The sequence below is a fragment of the Misgurnus anguillicaudatus genome, chromosome 4 (assembly GCF_027580225.2).
Source record: "Misgurnus anguillicaudatus chromosome 4, ASM2758022v2, whole genome shotgun sequence".
NCBI classification, from domain to species: domain Eukaryota; kingdom Metazoa; phylum Chordata; class Actinopteri; order Cypriniformes; family Cobitidae; genus Misgurnus; species Misgurnus anguillicaudatus.
The window spans coordinates 27,228,370-27,243,467 of record NC_073340.2 but is presented as its reverse complement, the minus strand read 5'-3'; the positions used below and the strand labels follow the sequence as shown (position 1 = coordinate 27,243,467).

The 15,098-nt window shown below is 38.5% G+C and overlaps 1 protein-coding gene across 4 annotated transcripts in view; it reads left to right on the top strand.

Moving 5' to 3' along the window:
* Positions 1-492: 492 nt before the first annotated feature.
* Positions 493-15,098, top strand: part of llgl2 (LLGL scribble cell polarity complex component 2) — a 36,155-nt gene continuing 21,549 nt past the window's right edge. For 3 of the 4 annotated variants that reach the window (XM_073867080.1, XM_073867077.1, XM_073867078.1), the window contains exons 1-3: positions 494-690; positions 13,172-13,303; positions 14,992-15,089. In XM_073867080.1, the coding sequence (XP_073723181.1) occupies positions 13,229-13,303; positions 14,992-15,089 (173 nt within the window). In that variant the 5' untranslated portion in view covers positions 494-690; positions 13,172-13,228. Of the gene's footprint in view, positions 691-13,171; positions 13,304-14,991; positions 15,090-15,098 lie in introns of all 4 variants that reach the window. The other variant, XM_073867079.1, reaches the window with a different exon arrangement.

The following is a 15,098-nucleotide window of genomic DNA, read 5'->3' as shown; positions in this document are numbered from 1 at the left end:
TAAATAATTTCTTACTTAAATTTATACATGTATGTGTGTATTTATATAAACATAATGTATACACACACACACACACACACACACAGAGCAAACTTTTATTTAATCTTTTTGACAGACCTATATTATTTATGTTGTACTTTATGCTTTGTTTCAGCAACTTTAAATATACATGTATTTTACATTATATCTGTTTAAATATATTTGTCATTAAGAAAGCAAAGTTATTATTTAATAATGAGATAAAATATTACACTGGTATGTTGTACTCTCGTACGAGTTTCTGTGCTATTTCAATTTCACATGAAGCTGCGCAGACCGATCGTGTATGACAGTAAAGTACCGCGAGAGCGATTCGTAAGCACAGCTCTCGCGGTACTTTGATGTCATACTCGGATCGCTCTGCGCAGCGCCTCATATTATTTCTATGAGAATCAAATTGATCGCCCCCTGCCGGCCACGCACTAAATTGTCCCGGAAGGCGCTCGTAGAGGGAGGAGTCAGAGCGCGCAGCAGGAAACACTTCACTGATAATCCTGAACCCCTCTGTCCACACACAGACCTCGAACGCGAGGTAAACACCACTCCTTTGCTCCTACATTACCAGCTGCCGTGGTTTCTTCACCCCGGGATAACTAGTCAAACCTGTGTGAATCGTGGACAGAGCCGGGGCGTCGGGCCGCGGTAAATCAGGTGAGTCCTGCCCGGGCCCACCGACTGCTGTGCGGCTACAGGTGTTACCACTCAGCGCCTCTGTGGCGGTGTCTCCAAACCTAGTGACTTGCTTAGAGAACATTTGAACGTCTGTATAATGTCTACAAAAGGTGTAGGCGGGTAGTTCAATAAGTTTAAGGTCGCAACCTATTTACTTAACCTTACAATTGTGCATTAATTTACCATGCGTTGCTATAGTGAAGTAGATACGTCTAGGTGTTTAATGTCACATTTTTGACTTGATGTTTTTATGTAACTTGCTAATTGATAACATTTATTCAATATACAAACACTTCTAAGATAATGTTTTTGAAAGAGAATGAATTGTGTTTGAATAATTAAATGCCTTGGGCTTTACGAAACTGTTTATGGTTCCTAACTGTATACAGTACCCGTATTCAGTGTATTAGTATAGACACGTGCTGTGATGACATTGACCTAAACTTTTATTGACTATAAAGTTGTCTCACTATGTCTGGAGGGAATCTTTGTTGTAATATTGTGATAAAATTACTGTTTTACATTATACACTTGTTATATAGTTATACAGTATGTCTCTGTGTGTATTTATATACAGACATCATGCATTGATTTGTTAGTACTTAGTGTATATATAGTTCCATAGTGTACTATTATGTATGATATACTTAGACAGTATATAATCTAATATATAATTTGTGTAAGTCATATGTAGTTCAAAGAGATCATGGTCTTGTTTATAGATCTAGGTGGGAAGTATCGTTGGTAAATACTGGTAATTTGGTTGTCCTTGGCGTAGATTGGTGGATGGCTGTCGCACCGGTTTGACAGGTTGAGAATCGAAAAAGCCTCCGCCTCTACCTCTCATGTTCCTTCACACATGACCAGGTTCTGCTGTCATCTTTGTTTCCTATTGTGTCAGATCATTCATAATCTGCGGGTAAATGTATTGGTACAGACATGTGACAGTTATTAGGACTGGTGGAGTCGCACGTAATTTGTGATTATGGGTCAATTTGTTCGGTCCGGTCTGGAATATATTGCCCTTCAGAGGAAACTGTGTGATTTTCATACAACGTGATCTGAGATGTAACGCTTTTACATTTTTATGAATTTTCCCAGGCTCTTGTCTGAAGCTTGTTTGATGACACAGACTTGTGTTGACCCGTTTGATGACACAGGCTTGTGTTGCAATGTGAAATGCAAAATTTGTTCTAGTGAGGTATAGTGGTTCTTGTGTTCTTCAAAACTGGGTCAGATGAAATAAGCACCTGTTTGGTTGAAAGAAAAGCCCAGGCTACTTGCATAAAGCCAAAATGTTTCATGCACAAATGTTCTTGCTCAATATGGGACCAAAGCTCCAAATAGACCATGACTGTTTACATGAGATGTGCGTAGACATGCCTTTACCTTTTAGTGGACTTTCAAAGCATCAGATGATGAAGCATCAGATGTTTGATGTAACAGAAACCACTTTTACAACCAAATGCCTTGTACTATCTCAGTTAATGGACCTTCTTCTCAGAGAAGACAGGAAAGGCTTGAGTCTGGGGATAGACATCCTGTGTGGAACCACACCCCATAGCTATAGACAAGATCTTATTTTTGCATTTTCACAAAGAGGAAGAGAAGATAAACAAAGGCTTCTCACTTCAACAGGAGTGAACGGTTGTAGCAATCGATAGCGTGTGGGGAATCGCTGCAAATATCGGGATTACAATGAATGGTTTGAATGAGAGGAAGTTTGTCCGACACTTCCTCTTCCTCAGCCATTCTTTTTTCAAACACTATGAACTTTTGTTCACTTGATGTCTGAGTGGGATGAATGCCTTTGTCCAGATAGGCTTTAAAAAACTCACCGCCTATGATCTAAGCACCGATCATACGTTACTTAATGTGGACTTTGTTACATTGTAATGATACCATGTCTGACATCATCATTTATGACCTGATTGTTCTCCCCAGAGTACATACGTGTCCATGTTTATTTATGAAAACGGGAACAAATCTTACGGACTCTTCTTAGTCCAACTGTATATATTGTCTTTTTAGGCATGTCGTCATCTCATTGTGGTTGAACTGGTTTTTGTCTGTTTACACTGCATTTTGTCTTTTAATAGTGGTATAGCTGACGTTTATTGCAGCACTTGACCTGTTTCTCTTAATCTCAGATATCATAAAAAATTTCACTTTTAAACAAAGTTACCAATATTGAGTCTAAAAATAGGTCATACAGTTGCTCGATTTTCCTGAAGGACCATCTTTGACATATCTGAATGTGCCGTAAGAAACCAGGTTACGTAGGTAAAGGAGATAGTCTCGGGTTAGAGTTCACTGACAGTTCTGTACTCATGTCAGGGCAGGCTCGCTGCTCTTGTCTTCTTCTCTGATCTTTGTTTCCTGTGGGATGCTATGTTGAGAATGCTGTGATGTCACTTGTGATGTGTTCGTATGAACAAACTAAGACTCGGCATTTAATTAGAAGTATTTCAAAGCGATTCCTGTAAAAAAAAACTAGAAATATTAGAAATACGATTTAGAAATCACCAAAGAGAAATTCAGTGCAGTCTCTTAAAGACCCCATGTGGTGAAAATCAAGTTGTTATTGTTGTTGTTATGTCTATGTTTTGTTTTGAATTAGGGCTGCAACTAATGATTATTTTAATAATCCATTAATCTGTCGAATCGGATAAAAAACAAAAAACAAGAAAAGCATTCATTTCCAACCCCTTATTCAAAACAGAACTAAAATCTTTAGGAATTACACAAACATGCTGCTCCTTGAACATACTTGAGCTGTTACAATATTAATAAAATAAAATAAAAATGGATTAACACACAAAAAATACACATGTATGCTTTACATCTGCCAAATATATAGACCTTTTTATGATGCATTTCCCATCAAGAAGCCTCTCTTGATGGGATCAAAAAGATAGTATATGAGTACACTCTCAGAAATAAAGTAGTCACTGGACAGTACCCTTTCAAAAAGGCACACCTTTGTACCCAAAAAGTGCATATTAGTACTTCAAAAGTACATATTGGCAGTTCAAAGATACATATTTGTACCTAAATGGTACATATTAGGACCTTTTATAAAGGGTACTGCCCCAGTGACAGCTTTACCTTTATATTTGACTTTGTGTTTTCTCTGATCGGATATCTCATTTGTTAAAACTGTTCTATTTACATTTGGCCACATAAATGCGTCTTGTGAAAACAGAAAATGCGTCTTCTACTCCCGCGCAAAATGCAAATACACTATTCATTCTTTCGCCTGTAAGACAATTTTTATGCAACAAAAGGCGGAACTTACTGTATGTTGTACTGTATGTTGGGCCGGCACGTGCGTCTCCTTGCTCGGCATGAGCTGGAGCGCGCAGTAAAGACCAGCAGAAAAGTGACGGCGCGATGATTTTACGTACAGGTCCATGACAGGGAAAAGCGTTCATACAACTCTCTCTCAAAGTTTTATTTCTTTGTTTAATATCATTGGAGTTTGTCATTGGAGTTTTTTATTCGTTCTAGAAACTTTTTTTTAGCCGCTGTCGTTGCTCCATAAAGCATAAGCGTGTCGTCATTGTTTGTTTACCTCTTTGCCGGCTAACTTCCAGGGGCCTATACCATGAAGCCGGTTTAAGTGGATAGCTAGGTAAATTTAAGATTAGTTTGCGCCAACCCTGGGTTTTAGGTACCATGAAAGTAGCGCGGCTTTAATCGGTGTTGGTCGCCATGGTATCTTACGCTGCACGGCTAACCTGCCCCGGGGCAGGTTATGTTCTGGATTCGAGATCTGAGACTGCAGTTTGACCAATCAGCTGCGAGCAAAGAAATATATAGCTGACGTAACTACAGCGTCTCTGCGCAAATTTTATTTCTTTGTATTTTTTTATTGAACTTTTATATTCAAATATAAACATTAAGGCATATTTAACATTCACTATTTTCCTTGTTGATACCGCATTTAAAGAAAAAAAGAGAAAAAAACTAAGAAAAAAAGGAGGGCTTAAACATCCAAAGCAGAAATAAGTCTTAGAGGTCTTCGCACAGAAGAGCACTTCGTAGAGAGAGTTTTTAGTTTTCCCTTGCCCAGTTATTTGTATGAAATATCTAGATTTTTTCACAGAAGGGATCTTATCTTTGCAAACTTCTAGCCTCACATAAGAAATCTATCACATTGAATCCATGCCCTTACTGTACCGCAAATGATGTGTATTGCGTTGTGCTTTTTTGCAAGTGGTACAGTATGCGGTCGGTGGGGAAAACACGGTTTGTCGAACCATGCGCAAGGTGGTCCTCGCACTGTAGGGCTACATTAACAGCTTCATAGTGTTTCCCCGACATTTCCCGACCATGTTTTTAAAAGAGGGCTTTTATAAAATTCTCTGTAAGATTATTAACAAATTTAACAGTGTACATTAACTTAATAAAAGCATATTTCACTTTGGGTAGCCTACCTAAATATAATGTACAATGAAGTATGTTAATGTACATGTTATATATATTAAAAAGAGCAGAGGCAGTATTATTTTGCTCTTGAAATACATTTTTATAATCTTCATACTTTTGTATAATTAGCTTATGCTCCTCCGCTAAAAAAATACACTGCTTGTATGCGCTCTCTCCGTTTTCTATTCCGATTGGTTGTTCGTGTCGACGTCACTCTTTTATGTGCACGCGCGGGTGGAGTAATCATAGCCTAAAGATCAAAGCCTGAGTTGACAGAGAAAGTTGATAAGCTGCTTCATGGGACCAATAAAGCCTGATTGCATCGGTTTGGTTTTGTCAACTCAAAACCAATCCTGTAACTCCGAGTTTGTTCAGCTACTTTCATGGTATAGGCCCCAGGTGACGCGCTTATGTTTGGGATGAGTAAAACACTGACATGTGGTTTTCCTCTACCTTTGCAGTTTTTTTGTCTTTTCTCCGCCCTGTCTATGAGGCGCCGAACTCTGCAAGCAACAGTGCGCGAGAGAGACCGACGCTGCGTCCCAAATCGCATTCTTCCATACTATATAGTAGGCGAAAAGCACTACTTCTCGTACTCTTTGCCTACTATATAGTATGGAAATAGGCGGTTTGGGACGCAGCGCGAGTGTGTTCACTCCGCTCCGCGCTTAACTGAAGTTTTTCTTTTTTTTTTTAATTAAAGGTCTCTGCGTCACGCGACACAACGAATCCATTATGAAATTCGTTGCCAACTCTTTTAGTAATTGATTTTTATCGATTTAATCGATTCGTTGTTGCAGCCCTATTTTGAATATGCTTCAAGACAACTTGATTCGCTTAGTGCATCGTCATAAAAAGTTAACGATGCAATGCATCGGTTTGGAACTGTGCATCGGATACAATAAATTATCATTTGTACAGAAAGTGACCAATGTTTTAGGATTGCTTTCTCATCTCTAAACTGTTGCTACGTCCTGCTGACTTATTACTTGCTGGCTAGTGGCTACTTACAAGCTACAACTAGGGCTGTGCAAAATATTGATACAGCTAACTATCGTGATACATTTTTTCCCCCGATAGTGTGTCGATATTTCAATCTCTACTATCGATATTTTTAAAAACCCATCAAATCCATCTGTGTGCGAAACGACCTCCTCCGCCACTGCTGTAGTTTTTGCTGTCCAGTTGTCTGTCATATACGGCCATTCGGCTAATGTCTCAGAAGTTAGCGAAAGTGAGAAAAAGGCTGACGTGTGGAAGCACTTGGCTTTAAAAAAAAGTAAAAAAAAATTCAGCTCTATTTTTTACATTTTTGATAAAGAAAAGTATTGCAACATGCAGCACATTGTACCGTACCGTATCGTGAAACACTGTATCACGGGCCATGTACCGTGATATGTTTCGTATTGTGAGGCCCTTGCCAATAGGCGTGTCATGAAAGTCACATAGAGCATAACATAGCAGAGGTAGAGCTGTCCTCCACCAAGTTATTACAAATCCACGGGCGTTGGGTAGATTCAAAAGCATTTACTGGTAGTAGATGCCATTTTCTTGTATTCTGGTACCTTTTAATTAAACAGTTTTTTTATAGCCTTAAAACTTTGTCTACCTTGTTGTGTCGTGGGAGTACAGTTGGCGAAAGTCGTGAAAACATGAAATGGAGTCCAGTTCATATGGACTCTAAATGAGTCAAGTGGATTTGAGGAAGCAGCAGTGTGTTGTGTGTTGATTTTGTATTAAAATAAAAATTAAAGAGACAACACAAGATCTGTTGTTCTAATTCAACGGTTTTAAGAGTTTACCATTTTATCATATACCATATTTTTTCATTACATACCGCATTGAATGACATCTTGTTTAAAGGAATAGTCTACTCATTTTCAATATTAAACTATGTTATTACCTTAACTAAGAATTGTTGATACATTCCTCTATCATCTGTGTGCGTGCACGTAAGCGCTGGAGCGCGCTGCGACACTTCGATAGCATTTAGCTTAGCCCCATTCATTCAATGGTACCAATCAGAGATAAAGTTAGAAGTGACCAAACACATCAAAGTTTTTCCTATTTAAGACGAGTAGTTATACGAGCAAGTTTGGTGGTACAAAATAAAATGTAGCGCTTTTCTAAGCGGATTTAAAAGAGGAACTATATTTTATGGCGTAATGGCACTTTTGGGAGTACTTCGACTCGCCTGAAAAGTCCGCTCCCCTTCTCCCTCTCATAATGGGAGAGGGAGGGTGTTACTGCGCCGAGTCGAAGTACTCCCAAAAGTGCTATTATGCCATACAATATAGTTCCTCTTTTAAATCCACTTAGAAAAGCGCTACGTTTTATTTTGTACCACCAAACTTGCTTGTATAACTACTCGTCTTAAATAGGAAAAACGTTGATGTGTTTGGTCACTTCTAACTTTATCTCCGATTGGCACCATAGTTTTTATATATATATATATATATAAGTGATTCAGATCATTTTGGGTCGAATACCTTTCTTTGGACCTGTCCTGAGAAGACCTGTAGTTCGAGCCATATGTATGGATGTCACATAGACTCGACATAGAAACCATCGCAGCACTGCTGCTGCAGCTATACTTATGTGATGCTCACACATGCAAGGTGAATGCTGTAATCTGTTAACATCAGTGCTGAAAATAATTGTTCTGCAAACGCCCAGTTCACACATTGTGTGAAACCAGACTTAGCAGTTATGTGAAGCTGCCGAATGAAGCATCTATTTACATATATATCTATGATCCGGGGTGGTGTAAAAATTTTAAGTCAGTGACTCTTATCTAGGGACCGAGCTGTGCGATTGATTAGAGGGGGACTATGTATTCCTAAATCTGTGTATACTAAATGAGGCAAAGGTATAGTTACATTCAAGCTGTTTTAAAGCTACATACATATGCTTTTTTGATGCTCAAAGATAAGTTTTAAAGTTATTGACTACAGGGAGACGTTAACATTAATTTAAAATGTTATCTTGTTATTTAAAATTAGGGCTGGTCGATATTTGTCTAAATTCATATATCGGTTATTTCGAGGTGGTTGGTGGAATACGATAAATAATAATATCTCTTGAGGTTTTCTATAAAGTGGAATAAATGTTGACACACAAGCCAAAGCCTCATGTCAAATGTCATGATGAAAATAAAATGAAGACAGCGTTTTTTTCCTCCCTGTTTGAAAATATACAGCGGCACATCATACAAGCTGGTTAAAAAGCTTACATCTGACCTTTATGGCAGAGCTTCTGTTGCAAAAAAGGAGAGTCATATCAGACCATAACGATATAGACTGTATTGTCTCATCCTGCTGGGACAAAATACAGATACATTACCAAAACTCGATATACACCCAGCTCTATTGTAAATGTCTGAAAAAGTCAGGCATATAAAAAGAGGCTTAAAGTATGAAATACATGGTATTAAGAAACTTTATTTTAGATTATTTGATGACTGTTTGTCTGTTAAATGGCTTTAATTTAGATACTTAGATGTATTTTAATTGCAGTAGCCATTGTTTTCAGTCTACTGGTCAAAGTTCCTCTGAAGCTTTTGTTCTCGCACAGAAACACTGCTTTAAAGGAGAGGAACCTGATTTACTGAAACTGGCTATATGAAACTTTAACCCTGAAATCATTACTTCCTTTTTACTCCTTATAGAGAGATGCTGTTATGAGTAACACATTAGTCAGTGGGATGTTAGTGTGGTCTTGTACATGCTGTTTTCAAACAAAAAAGCAATTGACCATAGGGTACTTATGACCATAGGGTACTTTTTTCTCCCTTCTTAGCTCAGGGTATCGTCAACTTTGTGACTACTGCTGCAGTGCCTTAGTTGACGTGGTTGCATAATATGATGTCACCTCTTGCCGTGACCTTTAAAAGAGGAATTTGTAAGCATATCGATTCTTACAGCAGTATCACTGTTTACTGCAGGTTTGACCACTAAGAAGCCTGAAATCATCATGGGAACTTTGTTGGTGATTTTAAGAACTCTTTCTCAAAGTGACCACCATATAAGGTTATAGATTTTGTTAAAAATGTGAAATTTCGTATATATCTAAGGTTAGGGAGTTGAGCAAACCACTAACCCCAAGGATTAAAATTTGATCCGTTGTAGTGTTGGGCAATCGCTGATATATGATGTTATTGGGGGGCGGGGCAATAGGTTACTCATTTATGTGTTAATTTTATACTCATTTATGACAAGCCACTTGATTGGGGACAAAAAAGAAGCTGATTTACTCTAAGGGCAACACTGTCACGACCGCAACCTTCTTAAAACTGATGCCATTAATCCTGTGTGAAATTTGCTGCATGCCCAAGAGCGGGAGCAACACACTCACTGGTTTTAGACAACCCTTCTAGTGCAAGGAAATGTTAGAGCCGCGTATATTACAAGCTCACGTGCGAGAAGTCGTCCATGCTGCGCTCGTTCAAGTCCAAGGCGCATGCATTACAAGTCCAGGTGCGTGTGAAAAGGAATCTGTGCACATTACAAGCTCTCTCACGCAAAGTGAAGCCCACAAACCCTGTCGTGCGAGGAAAAGCACACAAAGCGCATGTTAATGTGAAACATAATAATATAATAACTATCGTCATGAAAGCTCACTATCGGCCATATGTCTGCTGATCGCGATACACTATCGTCTATCGGCACGACCCTAGTCTGTAGTTTGTTTAACAGAAATGAATAATTGGAGTCAGCCCATTTCTGTGATCAAGAATATCATAGAGATATTTTATGATATCATAAGAGTGAGCCTTTTTGACTTTGAAGTTAGAAATCATTAACAACCTCCTGGAAATGGCATAGAAATGCATGTCAAACATGTTGGCAGATGCAAGGCAAAGCCCTAGCATCGTGCACAACACCTTAAAGGGACACTCCACTTTTTTCAATGGATTGTGCTATGCTATGCTAAAAGTGGTAGCGCCAGACCCGGAGATCATCTGAATGGATCGCAAAACAGTAATGGCGCTTTTCCATTGCATAGTACCCCACGGTTTAGTTTAGTTTTGGTCGGGTCAGCTCACCTCACTTTGGTGTGGTTAACTTTTCCATTGAGTTTAGTATCACTTCGCAGTGGGAGGGATTATAGGCGTGTCGTTATATTTACGCTGCCTACTGCTGTGACATCATACAAGTGAGAGCATTGTTGTACATTCCCATACATTTATTTATTTCTCAGTCTGCCACAAAATTAAAATTGGTCACCACAAATAGATGTTTGCACATCGCGTTTATAACTACCTCTGTCTCACATGACAGGTTCTGTTCAAACACCCGACCCGTGGCGTCAGTCGACGGAGCTCCGCTGAGCCTCAATAAAGTTGCATTTAAGTATTTATAATGCAGACGTGCACGTCACGAATGTGCCGCCACAAACTGCAAGTATGGAAAAAACTGTTCTGGTGTCCCGGATTCTCAACCTGTGGATGTTTTTCATCGCTTAAAGGGAAACTTATAGCAGAACACAGATAACAACATGTTTGCTCGAGACAGCGCAAGCTAGCAGTAAGCTAAAGCTAATATTTACATTATAGCAATGACGCTCCTCTCAGACCAATCAGTGACCTACAGTGTTTTCGTGTCATGTTTGGTATCAGCTCGGGTCGCTTGGAACCCCAACCGAGGTGGTACGAAAAAAGTATTGGGTACTACGTACTGCACCCAATGGAAAAGCTCCCAAAAGTAAGCTGACCCGACCCAAACCAAACCAAACCGTGGGGTACTATGCAATGGAAAAGTGCCATAAGAATCAAATGTTTAACTCAAGGGGAGCTGGAAAATTAGCATATTTTCAAAAAAAGGTGGAGTGTCCCTTTAAAAACCCACTGAAGTGCTTATGCAGATTTGGATGTGCTAACCTAGAAAAATACCAAGCAATAAATCTGTGGAAATATAAATATTTGATTTGTGCAGATATTTCATATATTCATATGTTTATGTAATTTCATCTGAAACAGAAAGTTGGGGTGGGGCATTTTGAGTGGCTCATCCCCCTTTTAAATTGCCAAATTTACGTCACACCCTGGAATGTGATGAGAAGCCGAAATGCAGAATGATGTTATATAAATTATTTACTCATGAGTTCCTGTAAGTTTTGAATGCTTCTATAAGCAATTTTTGTCTAGTTTATACTCGCGCTAGTTTATAGTTATCTTTACAGGCAGGAATTATAATAAAAGACAAAAAACCTTTTGATATCACTGGGACTTTAAACAACTGTAAGATCAAAATTCGCTGGGCTCTACAATGGGCTTCTCTTACACCATAGGTACCTAAGCTTTAATGAAAGCTTGATGTTTTATAACTTTCTTGCACCCTTTTCAGATTTTTCTATATTCCACTGTTACAAATCTGTCATCTGTACTGTTGAGCTGATTATAGTGGGAAATGCTGTACGGCTACTGCTGATCTCAACATACCGTTTCTTCTTAAGAGTCTATAAACTCTCTGTAAAGTCCTCCCACCTCTAATTTAAACTAGCTTGGGCTGCAACTCCTACATAAATGCCCTCAAACGCACCTCCTTTATAATTCCTCCCAACTGGATTCCAAGCAAACAGAGTTTTCATAAACCTCTCATTAACTAAGGATTAGATTGCTGGATGTGTAATATTGATTTTATAGAGCGAGTTATTTTTACGTTGTATCACGAAATTGATCACTATGGTGGCAGAAGATTTTCAAACACTTGTTTTGAATGAACCACATCTTTTCACCCTCATTCATTGAATCCCATCTCTCCCGCTGAGAGTTTTCCCTCATAAAGCCGGGCTTTTACTCTTAAGCACTACTAGACCTCCCACCTTAACATTGTCTCTTAAGTTGAGTTTGACAGACTTGGATTTTGTTCTTGGCTGGATTCTTCAGGGTCCTATAATCCTTGAATTTCTGGTCCCAGAAATAAGGAAATGGGGATGTAATTTTCTTCTCTAGAAATGTTAGCACCCACATTCTTGATGATGACTAAATGTTCTTGGCTAATAATGGTAATGATCACAGAACTATGTGTCTGAGCTGAGTAGGGTAACTGACTCACTGGTAAGGTTATGTTTGGTAATGGTTGAGGAAAAATTTCCTTCTTCCTGTTGATAGTGTCAATCCGATTACTCTTGAGAAAGTGTGATAAATTATGAGACTTTTGCAATTGGATACGTCTAGACACGCTCTCTGGGGAGTTGTAATGTGACGTATTCAGTCTCAACATAGTTGGATAATGAATACGTCACTTTGAACCTACAATGTTTTGGGTAGAATCATGACATCACTTCTTGTATGAGTTATCATCCATTCTTTAGCACAAATTGTGTGGGGTTTTGTGTTGAAATTCAACACTTACGGTTTGTATAAAAGGCTTGCTTTGGTTACTGTGTTTTTTTTCCTGAAGGGTCAGTCATTGGTGAAAAACAACCCATGTGGCTTTTCTGTTTGCACCCAAATCAGACGCCAAATATCTGAGAGACGCCAGGTGAAGAGAGACAGCCGTTGATACCGAGGTTATTGTGTATTGTTTGGGCGGTTATTCGACTGCTCCTTTAATGGAAATCAGGTAGCTCCCCTCACGCTGTCCACCTGAAAGAGACTCCTTCTGAATCGGCTTCCCTATGCAGCAGGTGTTTCATCAGGTGCTGTTTGTTCGGATAAGGGGAGGGGCTGCGATGGCGCTCAGCCACGAGAACAAAAGTCGCTTTACGGTAGTGATCTCCTCGTGGGGGCTGGGAAAAGAGAGTGAAAGGGAGAAATCGGGGGGTGGAGAGGGGGGTAGTTTCAGTCGACACTCCTCACTTCTTTCCTTGAAATTCCTGGGCTTGTCAGATCCATTGTTTTTTTTCTATTGGAACTGTTTTTAAGGTCTGCTGGCTTAAGCTTAGTTGGCACACTTCTTGATCCTAATTATTTATTTATTTGTTTTTTGTTCTGTTAACATATTCATTGTTGTTGATATCCATAATGTATAGTTTTGCTATGGTGGTTTGTTAACCCTTTGATTAACCTGGTATTTTCTCGTGTCAGGTGGTTGAGGAGAATCCGTGAGGGAGGCAGCGCGAGGTTCCTGCTCTTCCAGGGAGGATGAAGAGATTCCGGCGACATGGGCACGAGTCTCAGAGGGACAAACACATACAGGATTTTTATCAGTTCAATAAGGTGATCTTTATGACGGATGTTTTGTGTTAGTTCAGTGATGTTTATTTTCATATTTGCACTATAATTTGTTTATCATATAAATGTTAATAAATGTTAAAAAAGCAATACATTTGTACTTATTTGTCTTTTTTACTGTTATACAACCGTTAACTAAGGCCTAGTCCTTGTTTGATCTTAAAGGAAAACACCACTGTTTTTTCAATATTTTACTATGTTCTTACCTCAACTTAGATTAATTAAAACATACCTATCTTTTTTCAATGCGTGCACTTTTAATCTTTGTACACCGCTTCTTGAATGTGTTAGCATTTAGCCTAGCCCCATTCATTCCTATGGCTCCAAACAAAAGTTTTATTTTGTGCCACCATACTTATTTGTGTAATTACTCATGTAACAGTCTTTAAATAGGGAAAACATGGAAGTGTTTGGTGGCTTCTAAATTCATCCCTGTTTGGAGCCATAGGAATGAATGGGGCTAGACTAAATGCTAACACGTTTACGAGGCGCTGTACAAGGATTAAAAGTTCACGCATTGTAAAAAGATAGGTATGTATTCATTCATCTTAGTTGAGGTAAGTACATAGTAAAATGTTGAAAAACTGTGTTGTTTTCCTTTAACCCTGTCCAGAAAACTGCCCCTATATGTCGTCCTTTATTTGGTGAATTGCACAGGATTCAGATTTTGTAATAAAATGGGAGTGTCTGTCTGGGGGTGGGGCTACAAAAGTTCGCATGCATGCATCACAAGAACTTGTATATGTGATTACCAGTGTTGGGGAAAGTTACTTTTAGAAGTAATTCAATACAATATTAAGTTGCTCCCCAAAAAAGTAATTAATTGCGTTAATACTTAGTTACTTTTCATGGAAAGTAATGATTACATTACTTTTAAGAAACTTTTGCGTTACTTCCTATTTTGCAAGTTCTGCATTCAGAAGTTGCATATTTCCATCACAAAAATGTCAAGCTCTAGTCTGCCATCTCCATTTCTGACAGATACTGTTCACGCATAAAGTGTGTAATTCTACGTTAATATGTTCAGTTTAATGCAGTACATTTTTTTTTTTATTAATTAATTAAACCAATAAAAGTAACTCGCATTACTTTAAAAAAGTAACACAAATATTAATGTGTACATTTAGAAAGTAATGTGTTACTTTACTCGTTACTTCAGAAAAGTAATATTATTACCTAATGCACGTTACTTGTAATGCGTTACCCCCAACACTGGTGATTACTAAAAATGACGTCTATAATGCAATATGTTATGAAACATTGAGGTTATTTCCTCTTTTACGGATATAATATGATGTCATTTAAGGAAAGCTGTCATTGAGAACACACCACCATGTGCAAAAAAATTTGCTATTTAGTGGTCGGTATATAAACTCCAGATATCGATATTACAGGGGTTTTTTTCTGTACACCCCTACTTAAAATTAGAAAGTCAAAGAAAGATCATACATGCACTTGTGAGAAAAATGTATCTTAAGCTTCTTTAGTTTTATTTTTTACTAAACCGGTCTCTCGCCATGAACGTAGCCATAGCAGGTGGCATGGCGTCAAAAAGAAAATAATAATTGTCTTTGGGATTTTTTTATTATTCAATATTTTCATCTTCTCCTGTCTGAATGCTTAACACTGTGTTTTTTCTTATAACGTGCATATTTCTCTCCTTTGTGCCTTAGACTGTAGAGCATGGCTTTCCTCATCAGCCCAGCGCTTTGGGATTCAGCCCCAGCCTAGAGCTCTTGGCAATTGGTACCAGATCAGGAGCCATTAAACTGTATCCTCC